Source organism: Phalaenopsis equestris, unplaced genomic scaffold, assembly GCF_001263595.1.
Source record: "Phalaenopsis equestris unplaced genomic scaffold, ASM126359v1 Scaffold000823, whole genome shotgun sequence".
NCBI classification, from domain to species: domain Eukaryota; kingdom Viridiplantae; phylum Streptophyta; class Magnoliopsida; order Asparagales; family Orchidaceae; genus Phalaenopsis; species Phalaenopsis equestris.
Genome location: NW_018165263.1, coordinates 186,228 through 201,602, shown reverse-complemented (window position 1 = coordinate 201,602; position 15,375 = coordinate 186,228). Strand labels below are relative to the sequence as shown.

Here is a 15,375-nt window from a genome sequence, read left to right as displayed (position 1 = left end):
TTTGGGTGTTGATATGACTTATATTCAAGTCATTAAAGATATCTATACATGAACTGTTGTTACTTGTGTTCAAACAGATGGAGGATTGACCAAATATTTTCCTATTTCTATTTGTTTAAATCAGGGATCGGCTTTAAGCCCATATCTTTTTACTTAGTTATGGATGGTCTTATTGGACTCTTACAGAAGGATGTACCTTGGTGTATGTTTTTTGCTAATGATCTCCTTCTCGTGGATAAGACAAGAGAAAAAGCTCAGCAAAAACTTGAATTATTGAGGAGATTATGGAGGCCTACCTTGGAGTAGGACTAAAACTGAATACATGGAATGTAATTTTAGTTGTAGTAGCTCTAGCGATAGGAATGTAACTATGGGTGATCAAATTATTAAAAGGTGTGAACGCTTTAGATATGTTGGGTTTATTGTTCAAAGTGATGGTGATATTGATGGGGATGTTATTAGTAGAATTTAAATTGGTTGGTTGAAGTGGAGGAATGCTTCGGACCTATTGTGTGATAGAAAAGTCCCGCTTAGACTAAAAAGAAAATTTTATAAGATGGTGGTGAGACCTGCAATGCTATATGGCGTTGAATGTTGGCTTTAAAAGAGAAGCATAAAACTAAGGGTCTGTTTGGACCAGCTGCAGCTTATCCAGCTTATGCTGATAAGCAGTTTATCCTGATAATCTGCTGATGAGCAGCTGATCCGAATAAGCTGGCTGGCTGTTTGGTTTGTGTGTTTAGAAAATAGCTGTCTGGATAAATGATCATTCTGCCCTTGTTTTAGATAAATTGTTTAGCTGTTTGGTTTGTGCGTTCTGTAAACAGTTGATTCGCAAATTTTCTTAGTTAAATAAACAATCTGTCACGCAGAAGTTGCACTTTTCTCAACAAAACGACAATGTATACGTGTTAGATATTTTAAAACCAATTAACATTTTTCAGACTCATTCGACACATACTGACCACCCAAAAATACCAACATAACATTGATTTATATGGAATGCGACAAGTTTGTAAAGTTCAAATGTTAAGACATGAAAATACAAAAGAGTTGAGTTATATTTATATCACTAAAATATTTCTGATCACTTCAAATAGATTTTTTCTTCTGCTTACACATTGGAATGGAGGCCTACACATTGCAATGGAGACCCAAATATCACTTACATGCAATATCAAACGAAGCAAAACACCCACCGAAGTAGACACAGGAAAGATATTTGTATCAAAGCTTGAATATGTAATGCCACCAAATCCATTTACAGTAAGGATACAATGGGTGCTTAAACAACAGATCAGATAGCACACAAAGGTTAGAAACTGTTAATTTGAATTGAAAGGCCAACAGGGACAACATACTCGTATAATAATCAAAACTTTGTTGAAATCAAGCCAAACCAAGCAAGTTTACAATCCATAAGCCACTGCCGAGCAAGTTTACAATCCAAGACGAACCAAATTTATTGAAATCAAGCCTACCATCCCTAATTCAACTGTCCAACGACAAAAATCAACATGATACTTTTTTATTTTCAAGCTATGCTAGCATTGAACTATCAATTTTCTTTCCCATTTTTTCACGCTTATATCATACATCCATCATTTTTGTTTGTTCTAGCCTTTTTAAATGTCCAAATCACTTAATTCTACTCATTCTACTTTATATTTAATATCCAATTGTTTCTATAATACAATACTTTCTGACACCGTCATTTCAAACTTTGTGACAATTTTAACTCAATATTCTCATTTATTCTACACTCAAACCAGCTATCGGTGAACTTTTTCATTTCACATAGCACAGATTCATGTAGCATTAAAAAAGCCTGAAAACCAAAACAAATTTGTCCTGAACAAGCGTTGTCATCAGCCTTTGGATCACAAGTTGTCACCAGCATCAAGCAAACTTTACATACATTAAAATACTTTTCTAAAAGTAACATTAAACTTGATAAAAATAATAACCTTCAAAGATACTGAACTCATTAGCAATCTGGAGAAGCTTGAATGCACTGCGCACTCCCCAAACCTCCTCCTTTTCCTTCCGGTAGTAGATATCCTAAAACCAAACCACGTTACATACAAACTCAGGAATGTGAAGATAAAACCCATAAGAGGTCAAACAAAGATGAAAGAAAACAGATATATAGAGGATCAATTCAAGAAATCTTACCCTTTTATCTTTCAAAGCCTTTCCCATTAACGTTCACAGCTATGGAAAGAAAAGTTGTGGGTAAAGAACAGCGGGGTAAAGAACATCGGCAATGAGTTTGTATGTGAGAAGGAAAGAAAACTTCTAGTGAGGAAGAAATCAAATATTTCTTTAACAGCTACAGCAGCTAACGCCTAACATCAACGTAGAGGCGGCTGGCAGCTCGTCCCCGAACGATGCTTCTGCAGCTGATCTCCAGTGGTGTGGGGAGGTGAGAGAAGGGGAATGATTCCGGCGGAGGTGATCGTGGAGATACTAGCGGGATTGGACATGGGGTTCATTGGGGGTGCAGAGATTGATGAAGAGGAAGTGCTAGGAGCCATCAACGATGAGGCCGACGGAGAAAAGATGAGGAGAGCGAAGGAAGAAGTGTCAGGCCGTGATACAGCGGCGAGGAAGGGATGATGCGATCGCGGGACTTGAGCGATGCAGAGGATGACGATTGTCTCTCGCGAGCGAGGGAGAAGGGCACCTAAGGAAATAAGCGATCAAAAATGCGGCCCGTGGGGGTCATCCCATGGGCCGCGTGCTTCACAAAATTAAAACGTAGTTTTTAGATACGCACTTGAAACGTGCAATCCAAACACTAGGGCCCCGTAGTTTTAAGCTATCCCAAACGGGCCCTAAGTTAAGTGTTGCCGAGATGAGAAAGAGATGGGAAGAAAAGGGATGGGAAGGGATCCATAGAGGACCAGGCGGAAGGCCCCAAAGGGGGCGCAAAAAGGGGAGAACCAGGAGCAGCGACAATGAGGGTATTTGGCGGAGAGGAAAGGGGTGAAGAAAGGAATAATGAATATTTTTAAATTACCAAATACTATAAATTCCAATCAAACGGCTCAGGAATTTAACAGGATTTAATAATTAGGGACACGGAAATTGCGAGGTAGTTAACAAAACCATCGAAAGAATTCGAATCCAATTCGGCAAAATGAATCAACTTAGGAAGTTGCAACACAGTAAAATACATAAGATGATCACAGCATGAACCATTTGTAACATAAGAATTAGCATGATAGACTTCTGTTCCTCTTTTGGGAACGAATTAGTTTTTTCAACATTCAAAAATAGAAGCATCAACAGGCAATGCAATTACCTTATTTGTTCATAATTTATTTAATATTTCTAGCACTTAGCAAAATCAGGACCAACGGAGATCTGGCCACCGCCGTGCCCGGCCCAATTGAACGTGCCGCTCCCAGCGATAAAATACCCGACGGCATGTCCAAGAACAGCGGCAATGAGAACTCCGACGTTAAATGACATGACTGCAAGCATCACGAGGTAGAGCAACCCCATCTGCAATGTGTGGAGAACGGTGAGAGCCAATCCAATGGAAGCCCTGGCGCCAGCGGAGGCGGTAGGTGGCTGAGCGTGGCGGCGAGAAAGGGTGGAGAGGCACTCCACGGCGGCGGCGGCAATGGCCACTAGAAATAGGGCGAGAAGATAGACACCGAAGCCGCGGTCACCAGGCCAGCCTGAGAATAGGATCTGGACCCGATCGCCCCAGAAAAAGGTCATGTGCATCATGCCGTGTTGGCCGTGGGCGGCCATGTTGGGACTAGACGCCGGCAGTGGAACCATCCTGTCCATGTCCGCGGATTTGGGTTAACTGTAAGAAGGAAAAAAGGGAGGAGAAGAAGATAAGGGGCGTGAACCGCCAGTGCCACCTTGCCTCTCCGAAATTTGGTGTCTCAACTTGATCCACACACAATAAAGTAATAGATTTATAGAATTTAAATAAAAAATATAATTTCAAATATTGTCTTTTCTATTAATGAAATCTATATATTTTGAGATATTATTTAATGCAGGCAGGGAGCTGCAAGTTTTAGGATGGCGGTTGTAAATGTGCTTTGGAAAAATAACTTTCTTAAAGAGATGTTGTGGATATTTTAAATATTTTTTTTTCAAAATATTAGACGGTTGTTTTAACACTACAATTAAATTTTAAAATTAACATGAAAATAATAGTCAAGCCGAGCTATAATGGTAGTCCGGAAAGCAAAGCAACTAAAAATCTATCTCAAACAGATGTTAAGTTATTGACATTTTGGGAACACATCTGTGAATCTCACCAAAAAGTTGATTACCTAAATTTTGGGAGCTTATGTTTAACTAATAGCCAAGGTATGTATAAGTAGGATACCAACCACATCTATTTTATAACAGGCAATTATTACTAACCTAATCTATTTTATAACAGGCAACTATTATGATTTAACCCTAAACCAAACTTCAAAATAAAATGTTAAGGGTTGAACTCAAGTGGCTTCATTTCCAGTAACTGAACTCATTCTAATAAAATTCAAGAGATTCCAATTTAAACTCTCTCTCTCTCTCTCTCTCTCTCTCTCTCTCTCTTATTTTGTTATTTTGATCGTTAGTATAATTTTTGAGCTATTCGTGAAAACTTTTGACATAGAACATCTTCAAATATGCAATGACCACAGACATATGCCAAATATTAAAAAAGTGATACCTCGAACAAAATAAAGTAACTTTAGTGAATATAGACATTTAAGACTTTAGTACTAGTTGACTTTTGGAAAAATAATGGAGGATATAATGAATAGAATGGTTCAAGGAATCTTTAAGTAGATTTTTAGAGCTACTACCATTATTGAAATTCAAGAAAGAGCTTCAATTTTTATCATTCGTAAGAGACGCTCAAATAAAAGAGCATTATTATCCACTCAATAAACTTTTAGATTTATTATCTTAACAAAAATGTAGAATCAACTCCTTAACCTAATAGTGCATACAAATAAATTAATAGGAGGAAGATATAAATAACTAATACCTTTTCAAATGACATGCAGAATCAAAGCCTCATACTAAATTTTAGATTTCTCATACTAGCTCATATGGGGCCGAGATAAAGCTAGTTAATTATATCACCTACTTTAAATTGGTTGTTACTATAATTGATAATAAGGATGCTCTAAAGTGTAAGTTGATACTTTTCTAATTTTATGAAGTTGCCTCTTAAGTGGTTCACTCACTTTATGCTAGGGACAATTACTCTATATGTCAAGTTCAAAATAATGTTCATCCTCAAATTTCAAGTGCTTGAAAGTTGTTAAAAAAATATCATGATTTATTGAATATGTAATATAAATTGGTGAATAACTAAGGAACATTATTACATGCTCCTACAAGAAAACACTAAGTGGGAAATACTTAGTCCAAACTATGGATTGATCTATTCACAATTAAGGTTTAACAAAGGACCTTTTTACCATGCACTAAGTAAGCAACTATTAAAAATATTAGTGAGCTATTAGAACTCACAAACATGCATATTATCAATGAATAAGAATATAACTATAAGAGGACCACTTTAAATTTAGGTTGAACTAAAAACTCCACTAATGTAGATAAATTTTTGGGATTTTTCCTAGGATTAATGAATTCACCCAAAGAACACATGGCTAAAGAATAATTTGCATCTTTGCTTGAAGCAGCATGACCAACATCATCGACCATATCATTAAAATTGGAAAATAATAAAGGCAAATAATGATGATGATAAAAAATGGATTAGTGATTATTTATACACTCCAGTGCCTAAATATCACATTTTTGAGTACTTTAATAATTAAAATAATAAAATACATTAATTACCAAAGCTTTTTAAAGTGATGAGCTCCCTTGAAGGCTATCCCCTATATGAGAAATCCAATGAAGTATTGTGCTTTTCACTTAGAACTTTAGCTTTATACTAAAAATTATATAAATCTTTATTATTTGAAAGAAGAATTATTAAGGCAAGTAAACTAGTATTTTTTTCCCTATAAGTTTAGATAGGAAATAAGGAAATGCACCAATGGAAAGGCAGAGAAGTAACATTATACTATATTAGGCTAGTCACATTCTTTGTTTTGTTTCTTCCATCCATGGTAGGATAGAAGAAGCTTCAAATGGGCAAGTGATACGCCTTGGAATGGTGCCAACATACTCTAAGCACCCAAATTTTAAGTGCAAGGGTCTCATGCAAGTGCACGTGTCGTATTATTAATATCGGATTTTCAATCTGGAATATCAATCTTACATGGACTGAGGCAATTAGACTTAAAAGAAATGCCAGACTATTAGGTTTAGCTCTTAGCCTAGAATTGAAATGAAGTTATGGTTCTGGTAACAACTCCTATTGAATTACAATCAAGTTTAAAGGTTAAATCTTGCATGAATCTTACTCATCCTAATTGGTTTGGTGATTATCAAGTTATAAAGCTGCCTTCTCTTGCAATGGTTTAACTGGTAATGTAGAAAATGTAAAATTTCAATTATGAATGTGGCTAGTGACAAATAGGATCAACTCACTTCTTTACCCTCTCCATGTACATAAAGAAGTTTGGTTAAATTTGTTTTAATTCCTTAAACCTCAACTTGAACCCATCAATTATATCCCTAACATTTTCCTAACATTTGCATCTCTCTATAAAGTACTTGCACATATCCTATAGATCAATGTGAATAACCTAGTTATTCTATTGTAGCCTTCACGAGTTATTATAGATCACAACACATTTAACTTATCACTTGATCGGAATGAAATATAAATGAAATTTAGACACATTACTTGATAGTGAGACTTGATTAAATAAATTAAAGATTTTATAACATTTATTTTAGTCTGCGAAACTTTTTAAGTTGACCGACAAGTTCCTCTATCTATTATAGAATATTAGATAGAGTTTATATTAAGTCGGTTTCCAAAGTTCCTTATAGAGGCAAGCTCCTATAGTTAATTATATCTGAAGCCACTTAAGAATGTTCTCTATTCAGATTAGTGGTTTTGTTTTCAAGAATTTCGAAGTTTAAGATTTTCAAGATTGGACATTGAAAGTTCAAAAGAGAATGGATCAAGTGGGAACAATTATTTTTAGGAATCAAAAGGAATGAAATGTAGGAGATGTCACTGGTTCGAGGGAAACCTCAGTGACTTCTTAAGCTATCCTACTATTTGGGTTCAATTTTGAGAAAGTATTATTCAATGGTTCATCCTGCCATTTTTATTATTTAGGGCTTACACTTGCATGACACAGTCATATAAATAGCCTGGAAGATAGGATGGTTTAAGTCATAACTAATGAAAAACTCGGAGCCTATTTAATGCTTAAATTGCACAACATGACTGTGCAAAGGCCTAAAGATGAGTTGTGGATTGAAGTCATGCTAGATGAACTATCTCCAAGTCCTATGGCTCATTATTAAATTCTAAAGAAAGGTTTATTGTTGTAGACCAATGACCTTCACTTGCTCCATCTTACTTCGAGCTCCTCGTTTAAGTGAAATGTTCAGATATGTTTCAAGTTCATTTAAACTTAATATGTTGTCAAATGAATCACCCAAATTTAAGTTTAGATTTAGTGGTATTTAATTTATCCTATGCTCAATGAACCTTAATGTTTTAGTTATCCCATGAGCAGGGTAACTAGGTATTCTCTTGATATTTTACTTAAAAGTTTTGTGAGCGAAAGTCGATAATGATAAACTGAATCATCAAAGACCTGGTTTTTGATTAAAGTTGGGTTTGTAGTGTTTTAAAGGTATTCATGATTAATTATTTTTCTCTTTTCTAAACCTCATTAGGCAAATTCAGATCAGGCCTAATTCACTATTAAGCCATTAGATTACCTTTATGGATAAGTTTATAATAATTAAGGATGTTGGATTAAGTGGATTTAATTCTCATTAAAAGCTTATCATGCACTTATCATCTATGACCAATTAAAGGGCTTCAGATGAGTAAATTATTATCTTCCTAGCTCAATCCCACTACCTTACGATCATCTAATTAGGTTAACTTCCAAGTCACAATAATTTAGAAAAATTACGATTTTACTCTTGTTATAGAAAAGATGTTAATTGGTTTCTACCTCATACCCTTCATATTTTAAAAATTTATATAAGTTTATTATGATCAATATTACCCATTTATTGTTTTACTTAACCAAAATTTTAATTAGGGCTTCAAAATCCATAATTACCATTTTGCCCTTAGGCTCTCCACCTCCTAATTCCTTAAATTTAACTCAAATGACTTTGAAATTTTTTTGGTACCCCCATTCATGGGTCAATTAAAATATCAAAGGAGAAATTATAACTTTATTATTTTTTTTATTTAGTTTTTAATAATTATTTTAGCTAAAAAATAGGGATTTTCAATGTTAATTTATTTTAGTAATCAAAGTAAAGTTTCTGTCTTTAGGAAAATTGCTGGAGATTCACCTAGGTCAGAAGACCACTTAGACCAATATTCAAATTTTATTGTGTTTTATTTTAATTATTTTATTTATTTATTGTGATGATAAATTAAATAGAAAATATGTTTTAAATTAAAAAATTAATTTTTATATTTTTCTTTATTCTCTCTCAGTTCAAAGAACTCAGAGAAAAAAATTTTCATTTTCGTGATTTTCATTCTATTTATTGTAATTATTTAATACAAAATTATGGAAAATACATTTTAAGCATTTAAAAATACATAACTATATTATGAAAATTAGGAAAAATGGTTTAAGTGGTTCCAAGTGGTCAGGGAAAAATTTGTGACAATTCACTTCATTTTTATATTTTTATATTTTTAAATATTTTTAAATTAAAAATATGCTAAAAAATTCCACTTTATAGACATTGACTTAGGGCTTAATTGACCAAGCTAGGGGATGGAGAAGGATTCTTAAGTGGAGGGTTGAGCGATACAATTCACCAATGGGAGTGAGCCACATTGGATGGGCTCAATTTTTGGTTTAAATGGTTTAAACCAATGGGCTCAATTTTTGGTTTAAACCAAGGAGGGGATTCTCGATTTTAGGTTTTTCGGCCAAAAGGCCTACCGGCCAGGCCATGGGAGGTGGCTAGCAAGGTCAAGAGGTTTAATGAAGGTTTAATTGTGATTACATCGGGGCTTAAGGGCTGATGGCATGAGATAGAGAGCTTAGCCAAATTTTGGGATAAGATTGCATGATTTAAGGAACCCTTGGTCCATGGCTCAAAATTGGGTCCCTGGGTGATTTGATTAGCATCCTAAGAGGCTAATCAAGGCAAGAGAAGATTAGGCTTAGTTAATTTTAAAGGTTCAGGTTGATTTGGATTTTAAGCTCAAAATTAGGGGTTGGCTAAAAAGTGAATTTGCGTTTGGTTTAAAAATTATTTGAAGGGTCCAGTTGACCTAGGGGGATGTCATGAAGAGTTTAGGAAGTGAATTGGGTGAAATTGAATTGGTCACGCTATTCAATATAATGGGATTTCAAGTTTGTCCAATTTTGGGGCATTTGATTTTAGCTTGGGTGTAGGTTAGGTTTGAGTTTGTATTTGGATCATTTGAAGGATCAATTTGGTTTAGAAAATTTTCATGAGGAATTTAGAATTAGAAATTGGGGAAATTGAATTAGTTATGGAGCTCAATTTGGTGAATTTTGGATTTGGGGTTAATGGGTTTGGGGTTGAACTTACGGTTTGGAATAGTGTTCAACTGGGTTGGAATTGGTTTCAATTTGGTTAGGGCATGATGAAATTTGATGTGGAGTTGGAATTGGGAATGTTTAAAATTAATTTGGCGGGAATTGGGGTGAACTGGAGATTTTGGGCATTTATGGATAATTTGGGAATTTTGGTCAATTTTGGTGGATTTAGGTGCAATTAGGCCCATTGAGTGGTTAGGATTGGTTTAAGGGAGGTTTGGAATGATTTTGGAGGTTTTGGGAATTTTTGGGACAAGAGGGGTATTTTGGTAATTTTGGTAAAATTAGATTATGTGAAAAGTTTTAAAATGATTTTTGGAAGTAAAATTGGGTGAGATTTGGGTTTTAGCAAATTTTGGGATTTTGGGGACAAATTGGTAAATTGGATAATTTTGGGATGATTTGGGGAATTAGAGAATTGTTTGGATATGGTGTCCATACAAATCATGAAAACTCTCCCCTAAAAGCTCAACTTGGACCCTCTACATGTTCTTAGCCAACGTAACCAATGGCTAAGGGCTTGGGACCATCCATGCAAGTTTCCAAAAGAACAAAGGAAAGTAAGTTCAATGTGTGTGATTTTGTGGTTTTAGGATAAGTGGGGAGTTGTGATGTGCTTAAGTGTGTGAGAGACCAAGCCCTTTCCACCAAGGGTCACACTAAATTCATCAGTCCTATGGGGACTCATTCTTAAATCCTCACATGTTGGTCTCAACCTTGGTCTCAGCCTTCCAAGTGTTGGAGGTTCATGACCATCTATGTAGGGTTTTAAAGAGAGATATGAGGTGATTTAAATTTCTGTGGGGGTGAGTTCCATCTCTAGTTTTATAGGATAGTCAAAAGAAAAGTCCTATGGCTAGATCCTAAGTACTAAGAGGAAAAGTATATCTCACCAAAAATGAGGTCAATATTGTATTTCAATCCTTATCATAATTTTAGAAGGATCAGTATAATGGGATAGACCTTAAATAGTTTTGAATTCCACTATCATCTGTCTAAAGTAAAACATACCACATTCCCCTACTTTAAAACTTTTGAAAATATTAATTTAAGAGAAGTTCAATTCTAATTTAGTATCTAAGGATACCTAGTTTTACAAATATATAACTCTTTTTTTAATAAAAATAAATAAAAAAAATCATTTTTTACATGTTGAACTACAAGTTCAATTAACTCTAGTATGGTCTCATTTAAATAGATTTTTAAATAAAAGATACTATGTCTTTTCCTTTTTAAATTTGAAATAATTTAAAATTAACAACACATACCTTAAATTGCTTTGAAAAACATAACAATTTAAATGCAGGTTATTGAGAACATATATGTTTAAGCTTTTAAAAAGATTTTCATCCCCCCCCCCCCCCCCACCCCAAAACTTAATTTTTAGCATATTAAGCAATGTAAAACATGAATATAAGCAGGGAGAAAATAACACATAAGTTCCTTCTTCCACATGTGTCTATGAACAAAATCAACAAGTGTAAGTAGGACAAACATATATGAAGTAGCAAGCACATCAAACTTAACAGAATTAAAGTAATATTACACCAATAAAAGTTTTAAAAATTACAATAAATATATATAAAAAAACTAGTCGACAACAAAAAAAAAACAAATGAAGAGAGTACAATAACAACAGCAACAAATAAAAATATAGTATGGTACAACCATATAACAAAAAATAAAAGTGCAACCATAAGGTGGATACACTGAAAACTCCACAGACTAATCCACTAATTCCCTCTATACATTTCCATTTGAGAGCCTCAAATTTAGCTTCGTGATCATATTGGCATTTGTTCTGCCAATCTATATATTCTAAATGATTAGTAATGTCATAAACTTCCATCTGAAAAAAGTGGCATTATCCTATATCATCTTCAATCTCTCTGACAAGGAAGCTATGCTAGTGGATTGATGAGGTTGAGAATAAGTGGTGGAAGGCTGAGAAAAGGAAAAAGGCTGAGAATAACTCGCACTGCACCCCAAAATAGCATGCTTACTATACATGTTCACATTTTCCTTAGCAATGGGCTTCAACGGATGAAGCAACTCCCATCCCTCAAAGTGAACACCTGACTGCTGACAAAGGGCAAAAATAGTAGAAGGATGTTCTAGCCCTAAAGTGGAACTTCCCTTTATAACATTAATAATTGAGTGATAAATCTGGGCTCCAATATCTATGGATTTTATCTTTTGAATACAATAATTGAGAACAACTCTCTCTCTCTCATAATCTCACTCAAATTGGTGGAAGGCAGAAGCTTAGTTGAAATGAAGTAATACCAAGATTTGGAAGGTTCATTTAATTTAGAGAGGGAAAATTTCACCTTATGATCATTCCTCACCTTCCAAACCCCTCTCAATTGGTTAGGAATCTGATGACTTCATCTAAGTCAAAATCAGTAAGTACAAAGCTAGTGTAGTAACTCCCAGGGACATCTCCCAATGAAAAAGAACACATTAATGAGTGAAGAGGAGATATCCACCTACTTCTCCCTCGCAAATACTGAATCATTAGAGGCCTCAAGGAAATCAACATAGAACTTTCGAGCTACATAAATCACTACTACAGCCATAGTGTAGTAAAAATTTTCTCAGTTTAGCCTAACACTATCATACTTCCCACCTAACCCTTGAGGATAATGAATCCCATCTCCGCAATCAACTTCTTAGACACTAAGAAGTCTTTGTAGCACTTATGAGCTTTGGATCTTACAAACATCTTTTTATCGTGCGAAATCAATTTGGATTTTCTACTTTTCATTTTGGGTGCCATAGATAAACAGGAACAATGAAAATGAAAAGGAATGAAGCTAAAAAATAATGTGGATGCATTGAATATGCTAGTATGGGCTTAATCAAATTCTCCCCGAAAAATCCCCAAATTTGACCTTCTCCACCAAAAATCCTGAAATTCTCGGACAAAGATGAGAAACACAAACTTAAGAAGCAGATTTTACCTTATGGAAGTGAATTCCATTGTCCAAAGCTTCAAGTATCAAGCAAAAATTGATGGTTAAGGGAAGCCTTAAGTTTCGACTCTTAATCGCCGAAGACAGGTCGGGGAGGTGATCTTACGAAAATGACCTAAATTGAGCCAATTTAGGTATTTTATTGAGTAGCTGGGGGCGGCGCCTAGCCACCAATTTTTATTTACACCTAAACGCCAGGTCTAGTTTTTTTTCCTGGTCAAATGTGCAATAATTGATCATCTCCATGTCCTTAAACACACATATTAAACAAATAATCATCATTCTATGATAAAGATAAATGTGGAAAACTCATCCTCCTTCTCATCACATCTCCCTTTTCCAATTCCTCATCTCCAACGGAATCTCCTTTAATTGACTATCAGATGATTTAAACGTCACTGCAAAAATATTTAGGTCTAGATAACACCTTTACTATTAGCTTAAGTGTTTCCCACCCTAATTACTACTGTCCAATAAAAAATACACCACTGTTAGTTCAATGAAAAGCTCATCAACATGCTCCTTAGATAGCTAGTTCACTGAACCAAAATGACGGAAGAACAGGGTCAAAAGTAAGAAGTAAGGAATTGAGATGGACCTTTCCTGTGTCTAAACTCAACATATATCCCATAAATCCTTATGTTAGATTAAGAACTAGGGTGTAGAGGATTAAGTTGACTCTATTACCATCAGAGAACACAATAAAGTCCAGTCACAACAAAAAGACTAAGGATTTGCCTCCCTCAATTCACACACTCTTAATCAAATCAAAGAGCACACAAAACTAAACACAAACACACAAATTCAAACAACCCACAACATAACAAGCAACAATTAAAAGAAAACACAATTATAAATTTGTGTTGCCTCCTAATAAGAGCTTAGTTTAAAGTCCTTAGCTTGACAAATCTAGATATTTACTCAAATTGACCCAACATTAAAATCTCATTAACTACAGGCCTCTAACCACCCAAGTAGGGCATCTCTCTGTTCATTTACTTTAAATACCTTACCACTCTTAGGATATTTAATATTAAATGTAAAAAAAAGATAAATGTTTACTGTAGTAAATGTTTCTGACCACATGGAATTAAGTTTTCTAGAAAATAGTTTTGATCGTGTATTAAATTGTAAAACCTCCTGTCCAGGCTCAAAATCTATCATAACAATTTTTTTATCATGCCACTTTGTCTTTTTTTCTTTTTAAATTCTCAAATTTTTATAAATTTTTTGTTTAATTTCATTAAGTTCATTTAATTGTAGTAATATTTTATCACCAGCTCTCTTCATATGATAATTGAACTCCTAACAACTTAGTAAGATTTATGTTCAAATTCAACTTGTAAGTGACAACCTTTGCCAAATATGAGCATATATGGAGACATTGCTATTAATGTTTTGTAAACTGTCCTATAAACCTATAATGCATCATCTAATTTCAAAGACCAATCCTTCCTATTAGGATTGACATTTTTCTATTAAAATTTTTTGTTTTCCTTGTTACATACTTCTGCTAAGCCAGATGTTTGGGATGATATGTTGTTGCAATGTTATATTTAATTCCATACTTAGTAACTAATGTATCAATTTTTATATTCTTAAATTGGCTCCTTCCATCACTAATGGTCACTCTAATCTGCTAAAAATATTCTTTTTTAAGAATTTTATCACACTTTGAGCATCATAATTTGGAAGAGCCACTGCCTCAATCCATTTTGAGACATAGTGCATAGCAATCAAAATATATAAATTTCCTAACAATGATATAAAGGGGCCCATAAAATCTAAACCCTAAACATCAAAATTCTCAATCTCCGAAGTAAAATCTAGGGGCATTTTATCACGCTTAGAGAAATTTTCCACATTCTGGCATGAGAATATATATATATATATATATATATATATTCTCATCTCTAAATAAGGTAGGCCAATAAAATCCTGACTATATAATCTTAAAAGTAGATATATCAATTTCAAAATGTCCCCCAAACTCATATTCATGACATTTCTTAATAATTTGAAAGGTTTCTTCCATAGGTGCACATCTCCTAATCACATGATCCTTACATTTTCTATAATGGTATTAGTCGTCCCAAAAGTAATATCTGGCGTCATGGATGAATTTCATCCGTTGATGGTATGTTAGGACATGGGGCATAATATCATCCATGATGAAATTCACTTTATCAGCATACCATAGAATATGTCATTCAATAATAACAAATAGTTGCTCGTTAGAAAAATTCTCATTAATCTTATTTTCCTAATCACATGAATTTCTCTGATCTTGTCCAAATAAATGGTCTGTTATTTAATTATCATTTTCCTAATCACATGAACTTCTCTGCTCTTGTCCAGATAAATGGTCTGTTATTTAATTATCATTCCCCTTCTTATCCATTACTTCGATATGAAATTGTTGCATCAAAAGAACTCATCTAATCAATCTCACTTTGGCATCCATTTTTGACACGAGATATCTAATAGCAGAATTTCAGTCACCTTTTTTGAAAAGAACATTTTTAATTTAATATATATAATTTTGGAAAATGATATTTTAATTTTTGAAAATATGAGACTAAAAATTGATCCCATATATGTCATAGTTTAAATAAACGAGCACAACACTGCAAGCGATGCATCGATCCCGAGGAGTAAACACATTACTTGCTTATGAAACTTGATTAAATAAACTAAGAAATTTATGACATCCATTT

General features: G+C 34.1%; 1 protein-coding gene across 1 annotated transcript; it reads right to left on the bottom strand.

Annotated features, from left to right (window-relative positions):
* Window positions 1-1,783: 1,783 nt before the first annotated feature.
* LOC110031468 (copper transporter 6-like) lies at window positions 1,784-3,906 on the bottom strand. The gene is made up of 2 exons (XM_020734674.1): window positions 3,308-3,906; window positions 1,784-2,061 (listed from the first exon to the last, which is right to left on the bottom strand). The coding sequence occupies exon 1, from the start codon at window positions 3,802-3,804 to the stop codon at window positions 3,337-3,339; it is 468 nt and encodes a 155-aa protein (XP_020590333.1). The 5' UTR covers window positions 3,805-3,906; the 3' UTR covers window positions 1,784-2,061; window positions 3,308-3,336.
* Window positions 3,907-15,375: the final 11,469 nt, after the last annotated feature.